Source organism: Seriola aureovittata, chromosome 13 (assembly GCF_021018895.1).
Source record: "Seriola aureovittata isolate HTS-2021-v1 ecotype China chromosome 13, ASM2101889v1, whole genome shotgun sequence".
Lineage (NCBI taxonomy): Eukaryota > Metazoa > Chordata > Actinopteri > Carangiformes > Carangidae > Seriola > Seriola aureovittata.
The window spans coordinates 412,428-426,577 of NC_079376.1; the positions used below are offsets into that span (position 1 = coordinate 412,428).

The window sequence follows — 14,150 nt, forward strand, 5'->3', positions numbered from 1 at the left end:
GAGGACAGAGGGAGGATGGAGGACAGAGGGAGGAGGACAGAGGGAGGACAGAGGGAGGACAGATGGAGGACAGATGGAGGACAGAGGAAGGACGGAGGACAGAGGGAGTAAAGAGGACAGAGGGAGGACGGAGGACAGAAGGAGGAGGACAGAGGGAGTAAAGAGGACAGAGGAAGGACAGAGTAGAAGAAGAGAGTAAATGAAAACACAATCTGCTTTCTCTGATATGAACGATGAGCCTGACAGCTCGTCTTGTTTTGAACGAGGTCAGAGGTCATGAAGACACACACACACACACACACACAGTGATTATCAGTAATTGTCTGTATCTGCAACTTGCATAATTACTTCCAGAGCGGGAGAGAGACAGAGTGAGAGAGAGACAGAGAGAGGGAAAGCGAGAGACAGAGAAGAAAATGACAGAAAGTGTAAAAGACAGAGGGAGGTGAAGAGATGGAGAGAGAGAGAACAAAGAAAACGAGGAGAGAGGAAGTTTGTTCCTGGTTCAGTGTCGACCAGAGTCACCGCACACAAACCAGGAGTGAACAGCATGTAGCATGTAGCATGTAGCATGTAGCACTGAGCTAATTCTAGTTAAACTTTATGTTATTGAAATGAGGGAAATTATTTTCATTGCTCTCCAGAGGTGAGGTGTCCTTCAAACTGGATGGAAACAGTGTGTGTGTGTGTGTGTGTGTGTGTGTGTGTGTGTGTGTGTGTGAGAGAGAGACAAACACACAGACACACACACAAAAAAAGATCATTTAAAAAAAAAGAGAAACAAAATCTTATCTGAAAAACATCAACACAACGTCGACTCAAATATAATTAAAGAAGAAAAACAAGACGAACAAATACTGGAGAAGTATTGATGAAATAAAAGATGAGAACAAATCAAACAGCTCAAGAGGAAACAGTCAAATACAAATACAACAAAACACACACACACACACACACACACACAACACACACACACACACACACACACACAGAAACAGGTCGATCCACAGCTGTGTCTGTGTGATGTTTGAAACCAAAAAAAAAAAACCCCCAAAACAAATAAAAACAAACACTACAAATATCACAAATATCAGATTTCCCAGAGAGAGGACAGACGCCTGAACGCAGCGTCCGGCTGCTTCTCTGGCATTTACACTGAAACAGCTCAGCGCAGCACAAACACTGAGACCAGCGTGTCTGCAGGACGCCACGGGACGAAGAGGAGATCATGTGACCATGTGGCGCTCGTGGCCCGACGCTACACACGATCCAACTCGTTAGTAATGTTGATGTAACAACAGGAAGTGATGCAATGGGGGCTGCCACTCTGCTGATCGGGCAGGTAAAGTACCACCTTTATGTGACGACCTAGTCACATACAGTGGTCAGTGGGAGGGGCCACCAGGGGCCCGGTTCTCTCTTCCTGGCTCGTGTCTCCTGACGGTGTGACTCAAACATCAAACTGAAAGCTCTGACTGAAAGATGCAGTTCTTCTAATGAAAAGAGGTCCTACCAGTTGCATCTTGGGAAATGTAGGATCCAGCAGTCATCCAGTCAGGATGTGCGTGTGTTTGGATGTTTGAGTTCACGACGGACATGAATTATTTCTGACAGATGTTTGTGTCTCACTCACAAAAAAAAACTCCAGAATCTTCATGAAATTAAATTCTTTTTAAAACCTCAAAACTCGAACCAGCTCGTCACTTCTGGTCTACACCGCGGCTCCTCTCTCCCTCTCTCTGTTCATTTTATTCTCCATAACTCACTCGCTCTTTCCTCCTTTGTGTCTCTGAGTCCTTCTGTCTTTATTTCCTCTTTTAATTTCTTTTCTCTCTCCTCGTCCCTGTGTTTGTGTTTGGCCAGAAGACGACGGCGTCCCCAGATAAAAGACGACCAAACAAGAAAGAGAGGCGAATAAAACACCCACACACACAAGAAGAAGAATAGGACGAAGAAGAAAGAGAGAGGGCGAGGATAACAGAGCAGTGTGTTTGGTGTAATTGAATCCAGGCGGCAGCAGAGCGAGGGACAGATGGACGGACTGAACAGATTAGCATCCGTAATCAGAGGCAGGCGTGAGGAGGAATAGACGTGGCGACCATGTTCATCGAGCTGCTAACTGCTTTTACAAACACGTCTGTGAAGAGCGGCGGCGGCTTCTGATGAACACAAACCACGACTTATTGTCTCTGATCAGATGCACACGTGGTTTTACACTCCAACAAAAACTCAGATCAAGATACAAACATGAAGAGATCTGCGGTCAGAGCTCAACCAATCAAAGCTGAGCTTCTTTTTACACTTTATTCTATTCAACAAAGTTCTGCTGCTCCAAGTCACACAGCCTTTAAAAAGTTTCTCCTTTCATCAGAACAATTAAAAACATGTTTATATTCCTCAAATCATGTTGTTATTGGAACCTGAATCAGCTGCACCAGAGGAAGAGGACGTCACACACCTACAGACTGAAGGCTCCGAGCTTTCAAAGCTCTTTCACTCTATTTTATTTTATTAAGAGACAGTAACAGCTGCTCACTGTCATTTCATCAGCAGGAGGAGCTGTGCAGCATCTGTGTGTGTGTGTGTGTGTGTCTCTAAATAAACTGCAGTGTTTGTGATGATGGGGAGACTCACTGATGACTTTTAATAGTTTTTGGACCAAAATGACAAAAAAACAAATATGAATAATAATAATCAATAATAATAATCAATAATAATATCAATGCAGCTAATGACTCTAATAATGAGTTGCCACCTGCTGGTTCTTCTTCTTCATCTGATCAGAGGCGTGGTCGGTCACATGACAGCGGTGAGATCGCTGCGAGGCAGAGTGAGGCGCAGTGTGTGTGTGTGTGTGTGTGAGAGCTGTGACCTTTGACCCTGCTCTGCCCTCTGCAGCAGCTCAGCCCGAGGACATTCACCCTCTATCAGTCTCTCTCTCTCTTTCCTTTATTTCTCACTCTCTATCTCTCCATCATCTTTACTTCCTCTCTTCTCCTTCTTTCCTCCTCTCGTCTTTTCTTTCTTTCATCCTCTTCACTTTACACTTGACTCGTTTCCTTTCCTTTTCTTTCCTTCCTTACTTCCTTCTTCCATTCACTTGCCAGCTGCCTCTTTCTTCTTTCAGTCTTTCTTTATTCCTTTGTTCATTTCATTCATCTGTTCTCTTTCATTTTTTCTCTCTTTGTTCCTCTCTTTTCTTTTCTACCACTCTGTTTCCTCACTCCATCTGTCCGTCTCTAACTTCCAATAACTTTTAAAACTTTTCCTCTCTCTCTCTCTCTCTCTCTCTCTCTCCTCCTCTCATATTCTTTGTCTTCCCTCTTTTTTGTCGTGTTCAAACTTAAACACACACTCTTCATTTCATACACACACACACTCTTCTTCTCTTCGTCTCTTTAAACCTGGTTTGACTGAGCGTACACACACACACACACACACACACACACACACACACACACCCTGCTTCTCCACAAATTAAAAGTTGAGTCTTGGACCTTGAGAAGTTCCCGTGTTATCGCCGCTGTGACAGACAGATAGCAGAGAGGAGCGCTTTATTTGTCGTCCGGCGCCGCCCCGTCCTCTGCCGCCGTTATCTGAACAGCTCCGGCTCCTATTGTAAACAGCCCTGTCCTTGTTAAGAAGCCTAATTAGAAAACTCTAATAATAATAGCCTGTGATTGGCTATTGTGTACTCTAAAGATTCCATTTAAGGCGCCAGCGAGCGGCGGCGGTTTAATAAAACTTAACCAAACGGATAATTTTGCTTTAGTAATAATCCTCCGCCTCTGAAAAGTTCTTTGTTTGCCTCAAGTGGTTTTATTGCTTTTCTTTTAAAAAAACACTCATGACACTGATTTAATTAATTCAAGCGCTTTTGCTAAATCCATTGTGACTAATTCTCCCAGTGAGTGTGGAGTTTAGAGGATCTGCTGTATGGAAATCATTCAGCAGGTCTGAGCACAGCTGCTTTATGTCTGAGGGAGGAAACGTTCAGACGCAGCAGCAGCAGCTGACTGCTTCATGTGAAGAGGACGGGCTCGAGCGCAGCGACCATGTGCACGTCACCCCGCCCTCTCGCACCTGCAGGAGGCGCCACTGCTCTCCGACACTAGCGGGCGCCGTGATTGTGTGAGAAGATAACGAACGGACAGACATATGAACATATAACGTATCGCAACAACAGGCTGAAGTGACCGATGCTGCGATATGTCAACGCCGCCGCCGCCATATTGAGACGGCCCTGTGAACAAACAGGAATGAACGCAGGAGCTGCAGGTTTCTGGATGAAGGCTTTATTACGTTTATATTTCGAGTCGTTTCTATATTCAAAGGTTTATGATCTACGTACAGAGAGAATAAAAGTTCAGTCTCCAGTTACTTCACATCCTGATCGTTCAGGCTGAGGTCACTGTTTTCCATGACGAGTGTTTACGTGAACTGAATTACTTATGTGGAGGAAAACAAACACAACACCTTAAGATTTTCCTTAAAGTCTGAGTTAAGATGTCCTTAAAGTAAAAACTGTTGCCTTTTCATGACCTCCTTAAGTCTTAGGTCTAAAGTTAAACTAGTGACCAAACTAAGGAAAAAAACACAAGTTACCTCTGACTGTGTCTTAACCCTCACAGACTGATCATGTTTCTGCCTCCACATTATAGTAGGACTCCCTCATGATCAGTGTCTGTAGTGAATCTAGAACTACAGATCTACGTAGAAAGTATCAACAGCCTCTCTGACATTCATACATGGAGGATTAATCCTTCATTAATGTGTCAGAGCAGGGAGAGAGTAACTTTAGGTTTTCATCACTGGTTTTTGGAGAGAAACATCTACTGCTCCGTCTGTCTGCTGCCATGACCTCAGTCAGTGAAGTGGCAGCTCAGGTACCTTCACAATCTCCTGACCCCCCCCCCCCCCCCGATCTCTGCTCTGATCTCTGATCACCTGATCAGTGTTTAAGGCTTAACTGCAACATGTGTGAGTTCACGGTGATGAATGAAGAACATGAAAACATCCCAACCAACAGACCTTTAACGATGAGGAAGTGATTCCACGTCACAGATCTGACCTGCAGTCAGTTTATGATCCGTCCGACCGTCTACAGGTGGATCGCTCCTCTCTCCTCAGCAGTTTTATGTCACATGATCTCTCTGGTCATGTGAAGTCCAGGTGTGTCCACAGGTCAGAGGTGTGTCGGGTCGCTCACAGAGTTACTGACTTTCCAAAACTGATAACACTCAGCCTATCACAAGCTAATGGCAGCAAGCAAACAGTCTCTATGGAAACGGGACAATTTTACTGCTGTAAAATCTCTTTCACTGCTGTAAATGCCGTAAATTGTTCCTGAAAGGAAACCTTTGAAGAGACTCTGTGCTGCACACCCTTAAGTACGTCCCTGAGCTAAGGAGAAATTAAACCTTAAAGTAGAAAACTGAGGGTGTTTGAAATGAATCATTTCACCAAAACAAGTGGCTCCAAATGTAAAATCCATGTTTTCTACAGTTTCAGGTTCAGCATCTTATTTAAGAACCGAGACAAACAGAATGAAAGGTGAAGAAAGACGAGAACTGTGTGTGTGTGTGTGTGTGTGTGTGTGTGTGTGAGTGTGTGTATCCCGCCAGATTTGACCTTTGCCTCCTGGCGTGGAGTGCCAGTGACATTTCAAATGCAAATAGAAACACGCTTCACCACGAACACACACACACACACACACACACACACACACTCAGTGGGTTTGTCCTTGGGCAGCAGCCGCCGCCGATGGCCGCTCTAAATGACATTAAACGTAGGTGACTGTAAACTTGGGTAATTATGATAAATGCTGGTGATTATGACGAATTATTCCCCTCCATTGTGCTAATAGCGTAATTAGCAACAATAATCAAAGACTTATGATGTTGAAATAAGGCGACGCCGCGGACAATTAGACCGCAAGGAGCCAATAATGAAGAACTTATGGTGTTTTCCTGGAGGGCAGAATCGCTGCTACTTCCAGAAGGACTTTGAAATTCGGGTGTTTTTCTCCCTCGTTCTGCCGTCTGATGAGAGAAAATTGAAATAAATACTCAATTAAATGCAGGCTTCTCCGTTTGATGGCCCGAATGTGAATGAAAGTGAGTGCAGGCAGCGAAGGCAAACCACTGCTCGTGCTGTTTCAAGTCAAACATCATCACGAAAGTTTTAGTGTCGGAGGAAAGTTGGAAACAAACGCTGAGACTGTTTCGGTGAGTTCAGTGCAGGAGGTCGTGTTTTCAGCAGCTGTAAATGTGAACATCTGTGTTTAGAAAAATAAATGTTCTGTGTGTTAAGTGTGTGTGTTGTGACATCATCACAGCAGCAGAGAACAGAGCTCCGGGTTAGACAGTGAGAGACAGAGTCATAATTCCCTCTGCTGAGCGTCTGTCAGAGATGGCATCATCGTGAGGTCATGCAGGTTTCAGGAAGGATGGCTTTTGAAATCTGGCGAGTTCAAAAATCACTTTGACATGATTTTAGACTCTGCAAATGCAAATGGACCAAAAATTCTTCTGGTGATGTGTTTATGGATCCTCCGTCATTCGAGAGCTGAAGGGAGAAGCACTGCGCTGAAGAGCCTTCAGACTGACTGAAGGGGCCAAAACTCCTGCAGTCTGAGCCTGGCATTAAAAGCAGCATTTTGTGATGTCACTGATGACATCACGGATATGTCTATGTTCACAGTCGACTCTGGATTCATCAGCAGGACGTTTTAAATTTTCACTTACTGGTCAAAACCTGAAAATATGAAGAAATCAAACTGAATTTTGTCTCAGAAATCTTAAGGGAGCTGTTTAAGAGCAGAACCCTTCAGAACCGGTTCAGGTCAGAGCATCTGTGCATCAGCGCCAATGTAAAACCATCCTCCGCGCTTCCATCATCAGTATTACAAGTCACCTCCAGCGAGCAGGTCAAAGGTCAAAGTCAACAGCCGGCAGACATTATCTACATTAGACGTATTCCTGCGACCCTCAGCTGATGATGTGTAATGGAGACACTGAAGTGAGGGAGAATAAGAGTTTTCCCTTCTCTCAGTCGGGCTGTGAATTACACTCATGAGTAATAATTTCATCCACTCAGCCTCCAGAACAGTTAGAGACGTGCCGCCTCTCAGCCGCCGCTTGACTGATATTAGTCAAATTGCGTCATGTGCTTTTAAAGATGACTCTCTTTAACTGCAAGAGGGTGCCGAGTGGAGCGTCGGGCTTCAAAGGAAGATCTCTCTCCTCCAAGGTCGGCTCATATTTTAACTCCAATCTCAATACTTTATGAGCGTGACTGTAATTAAAATGATGGGGTCAGCTTGATATATCAAGACGGCGCAGCCCGCTGAACTTTACACGGGAGTCAAGCAACTTTGTGCTGGTGGGTGGGGCTATTGAATCACACCTGACATGAGTCTGTCAAACTCCTCCTTTCCACCTTATTAAGTGAAAATAAATCACCAATCATCCATCGTTTCAATAAATAAATCAACAGGCTGGTTTTTCATCTGTAGAACGTTGTGCTTTAAATTGACATTTGTGTTTCTGAGGTTTGTTTTTCTGTTTGTGTCGTTTTACTGCGACAAAAAAGACACAATCCAATTCAGTAAATGACCATGTCTTTACTCCTCCTCTCTTCCATCTCGTCCTCAAGATAAAGTTAACAGAGAAAAACACGACCTGACGCCCCACTGCAAATCATTAGCACCCTAGTGGGTGTAGTGGAAGTAGTGGGTGCAGCATATGTAGTGGGTGCAGTGGGTGAGGTGGATGTAGTGGAAGTAGTGGAAGTAGTGGATGCAGTGGAAGTAGTGGAAGTAGTGGAAGTAGTGGATGCAGTGGGTGCAGTGGAAGTAGTGGAAGTAGTGGAAGTAGTGGGTGCAGTGGATGCAGCGGAAGTAGTGGATGCAGCATATGTAGTGGGTACAGTGGGTGAGGTGGATGTAGTGGAAGTAGTGGATGCAGTGGGTGCAGTGGAAGTAGTGGAAGTAGTGGATGCAGTGGAAGTAGTGGAAGTAGTGGATGCAGTGGAAGTAGTGGATGCAGTGGAAGTAGTGGGTGCAGTGGGTGAGGTGGAAGTAGTGGAAGTAGTGGATGCAGTGGATGCAGCGGAAGTAGTGGATGCAGTGGAAGTAGTGGAAGTAGTGGATGCAGTGGAAGTAGTGGATGCAGCGGAAGTAGTGGATGCAGCGGAAGTAGTGGATGCAGCGGAAGTAGTGGATGCAGTGGAAGTAGTGGAAGTAGTGGATGCAGTGGATGCAGCGGAAGTAGTAGATGCAGTGGAAGTAGTGGATGCAGTGGAAGTAGTGGAAGTAGTGGATGCAGTGGATGCAGCGGAAGTAGTAGATGCAGTGGATGCAGTGGATGCAGTGGATGCAGTGGAAGTAGTGGATGCAGTGGGTGCAGTGGGTGTAATGGGTGCAGTGGGTGAGGTGGAAGTAGTGGAAGTAGTGGATGCAGTGGGTGCAGTGGGTGCAGTGGGTGAGGTGGATGCAGTGGAAGTAGTGGATGCAGTGGAAGTAGTGGATGCAGTGGATGCAGTGGAAGTAGTGGATGCAGTGGGTGCAGTGGGTGTAATGGGTGCAGTGGGTGCAGTGGGTGAGGTGGAAGTAGTGGAAGTAGTGGATGCAGTGGGTGCAGTGGATGCAGTGGGTGTAGTGGGTGCAGTGGGTGCAGTGGGTGAGGTGGAAGTAGTGGAAGTAGTGGATGCAGTGGGTGCAGTGGGTGTAATGGGTGCAGTGGGTGAGGTGGAAGTAGTGGAAGTAGTGGATGCAGTGGGTGCAGTGGGTGAGGTGGATGCAGTGGAAGTAGTGGATGCAGTGGAAGTAGTGGATGCAGTGGATGCAGTGGAAGTAGTGGATGCAGTGGATGCAGTGGAAGTAGTGGGTGCAGTGGATGCAGTGGATGCAGTGGGTGCAGTGGATGCAGTGGATGCAGTGGGTGCAAAACTTCACAGACAAACCAAGTCAGCAGTGATCGATCGGAGAGACTGCCCGCTGCATGAAAGAAGAGGCAGGTGATGAATGAAGGAATGCTAGCGAGGGAGGACGACAGAGACAAAGAGACATTAAGGGGGAGGAGGCGCAGGAGGAGGAGGAGGAGGAGGAGGAGGAGGAGGGGGAGGAGGGGGAGGAGGAGGAGTAAACAAATGGAGAAGCTCAACCGGACACGTTGGCAGGCGCGACGTTTGCCAGATATGGACTGGAATGAAAAGGAATGAGGAGAGCGCCTGTGGAAATGCATTACTCACGTCTGCGGAGGAGGACGCCGTGAAGGTAATGTTAAAGAAGAAATACAAAAGCTCTCATAGAAACATTTCAGCAACACAACCTGAGTCGTGCTACTTCCCTAAACACTGTGTTTGACACAGCGCACACACTGGACATGCTGCACTGGGAAATACAATACAAACCTCAATAATGAGAGAGCAACACAAAACATTAGAGCAAAGACTGACTAACGATTCAAGGAACTTCTGACCACCCATGAAGAAGAGACTGGAGACCAGAGAACGACTGAAGCTGCTTCATCAGGTCACACGTGGTTATAAGAGCTGCAGGCAGCACAATCCATTCAGTCTACAAACTTTCTGACAACGACGCAGAAGTTAAAGTCTTTACATCTTGCATTTAAATAAAAAACATCCTTTATCGATCTATCTGAATGAAGCTACTGTACGATGATCATCAATAAGACGTCACTGTGAAAACATTTCTGAACACCCTTTAAAACCAACAGAGCGCTCCATGCACTGTGGCACCAGTGGTTCTCCATTATACTCTCCTTGTATTTAAAGGTATTTCATCAACCGGGGGAGTGTCATGTCTAAGGCCACGACACAATCCAGATAAATCAGAAATAATCTCCGTCACACCTCAAAACACACATTACATTACTATTCACAAACACTTCATGTGCGCCGCTGTGAACAGGAAGCAGATTGTTAACTCTGCAGGTGGTTGCTTAGTTGTAGAAAATACTACGAACAAGGAACAAAAGTCAGAGCAGAGATTTCTTTCCTTTATAAAATGCAAAATGTTAGTGAACAACAGCTGCTAGCAAAGACAACGAGCTCAGTAACGCTTGTAATTCATTATCATGTTGTATTCACCACGGTAGTCTGAGACCGGTCACGTGTTTGGTGTCACGTGTTTGGAACGTGACGAATCAGAGAATCTGTTTGAGCGGCTGGAAAACTTCCGTGATGCGTTTTCAAACTAAATCATATTAGTGTGGATGCTGAAATATTCAGTCACCTCACACTGGCTGCACTTAGTAAGGATTTCATCAACCGTCACATAAACCAGATACCTGGTTTCCGTAACTGGTAACTCATTAGAGAAACCTGATTTCTCTGAGTACAGGTAACTGAGTGTCTGATTGGCGTTTTCGAAGCGTGCATGAGCGTGGACAAAGACTGCGACACAAAGAGAGAGATGACAGAGCGATACGTCGTTGTATTTAGAAGACGTCCAACCAAACGCTGAGAGTCCTGCAGGAGCCTGAAGGAGTCGGTTTGCTCCTGCTGAGACCCGGGGGATGGACCTACAGGAGACTGATTGTCTGAGGGAGGAATGAACAGGCCTATTACCCAGGACACCTGATATTCGCCACACTCATACAAATTCATACCAGCCCCCCCCCTCGTCCTCTCTCTCTTTTTATTCCACCGCTCTTTCTCCAGACAAATTAACATTAAAGAACACATACATGAATCTTAATCCTCCCTCGTCCCCTCTCTCTCCCTCTCTCTCCCTGGTCACATTATCATTGGGGATCACTCCTTCACATTCATACATGTCCATCTGAAACCTCTCCCTCCCTTCTCTCTCTTCTTCTGTCGAGAAATTAACATTGCTAAGCACTCATGCACATTCAAACACGTCCCTACATCCCTCGCCTCCCTTCCTCTTCCTCTCTTTGCATCTCTCTCTTTCTAGGCAAATTAACATGGGAGAACAAACACCTTTGTCCTCGTCCGTCTCTTTGGCTCTTTTTCTCTCTCTGGTCAAATTAACTTTGGGAATCACTGAGACATTAATACAAACCCCTGTCCCTCTTTTTTTTCTTCTTCAGTGTCTTCATATCGCTCTATCTTTAGGGCAAATTAGCATTGGGAAACACCCCCTCGATGTTTTAGATCTTCTTTTCTTTTCTCTCTCTCCAGACAAATTGACACTGACAACCACATATATGTCCTCTTATCCTCCGTCTGTCTCTCCATCTCCAGCGTGGAGCGTGGGGAGGCTCGGGTGGAGGTTTGCAGAAAGTCAAAGAAAAAAAAATAAAAGAACAAAAACCTCAAATGTGGAACTCCAATTAATTTAAAGCCCCCCTCCCCTCCCCACACACACACACCCATCACCAGCACCAATCAGCCAAGAATAAATCCGCGGCAGATCTAATTACCGCACTGTCTCCAAAGACTCTGGCCGTCGCAAAGCCAATCTTCCCCTCCTTGTTTGAACAGGCTGATGAACTAAGGGACTCGATGGATATCAAGTCATTTTGTTTAATTTATAAATGGATTTTCCCCTAATACTTAAATTATCATCAGCATGAGAGAGGGGGAGAGAGAGAGAGAGAGAGAGAGAGAGAGAGAGACAGAGAGAGAGACGGAGAGAGAGAGAGAGACAGAGAGAGAGAGAGAGAGAGAGAGACAGAGAGAGAGAGACAGAGAGAGAGAGACAGAGAGAGAGAGAGACGGAGAGAGAGAGAGAGAGAGAGAGACAGAGAGAGAGAGACAGAGAGAGAAAGAGAGAGAGAGAGAGACAGAGAGAGAGACAGAGAGAGAGAGACAGAGACAGAGAGAGGCGGAGGGGGGGCACCATGAAAAGGTAAAAAGTCTTGAACATGTGGTGGAGGAGAGGATAGAGGGACAGACGGATGGAGGGATGGGAGACGCAACGCAGAGAATCCAAATGAAGACTGTGTCCTTCCCCCACTTCACAGCGGCCAAGGCTTTTCAATGCGGCGCACTAATCATATTCAAACTCACAGCGGCGATGGCGGGAAGTTGTGGCGATGGAGGGACGTTAGAGAAACATCTGAATGAACGAGGATCCATTTAAAGGGAAAGTCGACGGTTTGTGAAAATACGCTCCAGATGTTTTCATCATCAGTATCACCTTCATGTGTGTGTGTGTTGAATGTTCAGTCAGCAGCTGAGCACGACTCCTCCAGTTAATCACCACATTAACTTTGTGTTAGACTTCCAGTCTTTGCTGCTCAACTCCTTTAAGGTTCCTGACCTTTTCTAACAGATGTCCCAAACTCAAAAACACTGGCGGCCCACATCCAACGGCATTATAGTCCAGAGGCCAGATGATGCCTTCTTTTTTATTTTTAACATTTTAAATATCACTTCGTTTTAAACATTTAAAAACATTATTTCTATTTCTTTTGTGCCGTTTTGAAAATGATTGGTGAGCTCACTTGCAATACCTCCGACGTCCACCAGGGGGCCGCAGCGCACATGTTGGGAACCGCTGCTTCCAGGGAGAATTATAACACAATATCATTGATCAAATATTGATCCTGTCGCTGTTGAAAACATTTTTCAAACACTCAACAGACCTGGAGTCAGTCAGTGAGACCAGACTGGAGGCTTGAGTTGAGTTCAAAGGTCATGAAAAGTGATGATGATGATGATGATGAAGGACCGTCCAGGCCTCGTCTTTGCCCTGTGGGACAAACACAAGTTTCCCGCCTGTTCTCCTCCCTCTCTCCCTCGTTGTCCTACCTGGTTCTGGAGTCTCAGAGTGCGACGACGACGACGCGGAGGACGCCCCGTCTTCGTTGACGTTTCCCTGGGACAGAGACATCCCTCGGCCCGGAGGAAGCTTCATGCCCAGCTGCTCCGCCATCTCCACGTGGTCGCCGGGGTGGATGTAGTCGAAGACGCTGCTGCCCGTCAGCTCCACCTGCAGGAACACACGTCAGAAAAGGTTCAACTTCCTCCAACCCTCTGTCCCCTTTCCCTCCTTCCTTACTTCGACCTCTGAGCTCCTCCTCCTCCTCCTCCTCTACTTTGTTGATTCTGGACAACTCTTACTTTATTCCTTTCACTCTTATACTCTCCTCCTCCTCTTCTTCTACTCTTTCTTCACCCATCTCCTCCTCCATCTCTACGACCGCTCCTGCTCTCCTTCCTCCTCAAATCCATCCCTCCTTCCCTCTCTTCTACCTCGTCCTCCTCTAAGTTTACTTTTTCTCCTCTCCCTGTAACCCTGTCTTTCTTCTCCTCCTCTACCTTCTCTTCCACGCTTCCTTCCTTCTCCTCTTGCTCATCTAATCCCTCCTTTCGTCACCCTCGTCCCCCGATGCATCTTTCCCCCTCTCCAGCTCCTCATCCAGCTTGTTCTTCTCCTCTCACTCCTTATCCCCTTTCCCTCATCCTTTCTTTCCAGCTCTTCCTCCTCCTCCTCCTCCTCTAATCCATCCCTCAGCAGCCGTGGTGAATCAGCGGCGGTTTTTCTTTCTCATGGAAATGGAATAAATAATCTTCTTCTTATTAAATAAATACAGAGTCCCTTCACCTTAAAGACTCTCATTAGCAGCGATAGAAGCGGATTTGTCTTTGTTAATTGGGGATGAGACGAGGGAGCGCCGCCAAAACCACGGCGTTACGCTGCATACACACACACACACACACACACACACACACACACACACAGATTCACGTCAAGGTTATAAATACACACTTAGAAACACTTTAAACTTTTGTGTGATGAACACGTGCACACACAATCAGGTGCACGATTTTCACCGGCGTCATGTGACTCTTGTGCTCCGTCGTTTAACGTGTGTTTTCATTTGTAGCGTGTCAAAAACATTGTGCACATTTATTTCCACATGCTAATCTGGTAATGTGTGTGTGTGTGTGTGTGTGTGTGTGTGTGTGTTCAGGTTTTTGGGGGTCCGCTGGGACAAAGGGGATTACATGGGTGTAATCCCTTTAATAAGAAATCCCTTTAAAGCAATTTAGTCCCCTCATAAAGTCTCATCTGGAGCAGAAAGTGATGATTAAGAAATGAGACTGATCACTGAATCACACACACACACACACACCCTTGCAGACCCTGGTGCACCATGGGAGTTAGTGTTCATGTTTACACGTTACAGTGCTAATTGGATCTACATTGTTCT

General features: G+C 46.0%; 1 protein-coding gene across 4 annotated transcripts in view; it reads right to left on the bottom strand.

Moving 5' to 3' along the window:
* Positions 1-14,150, bottom strand: part of LOC130180094 (neuronal PAS domain-containing protein 3) — a 283,412-nt gene that overhangs the window by 39,212 nt on the left and 230,050 nt on the right. For all 4 annotated transcript variants that reach the window (XM_056393434.1, XM_056393436.1, XM_056393435.1 and 1 more), the window contains one exon: positions 12,745-12,925. In XM_056393434.1, coding sequence (XP_056249409.1) covers positions 12,745-12,925 — 181 coding nt within the window. The remainder of the gene's footprint in view (positions 1-12,744; positions 12,926-14,150) is intronic.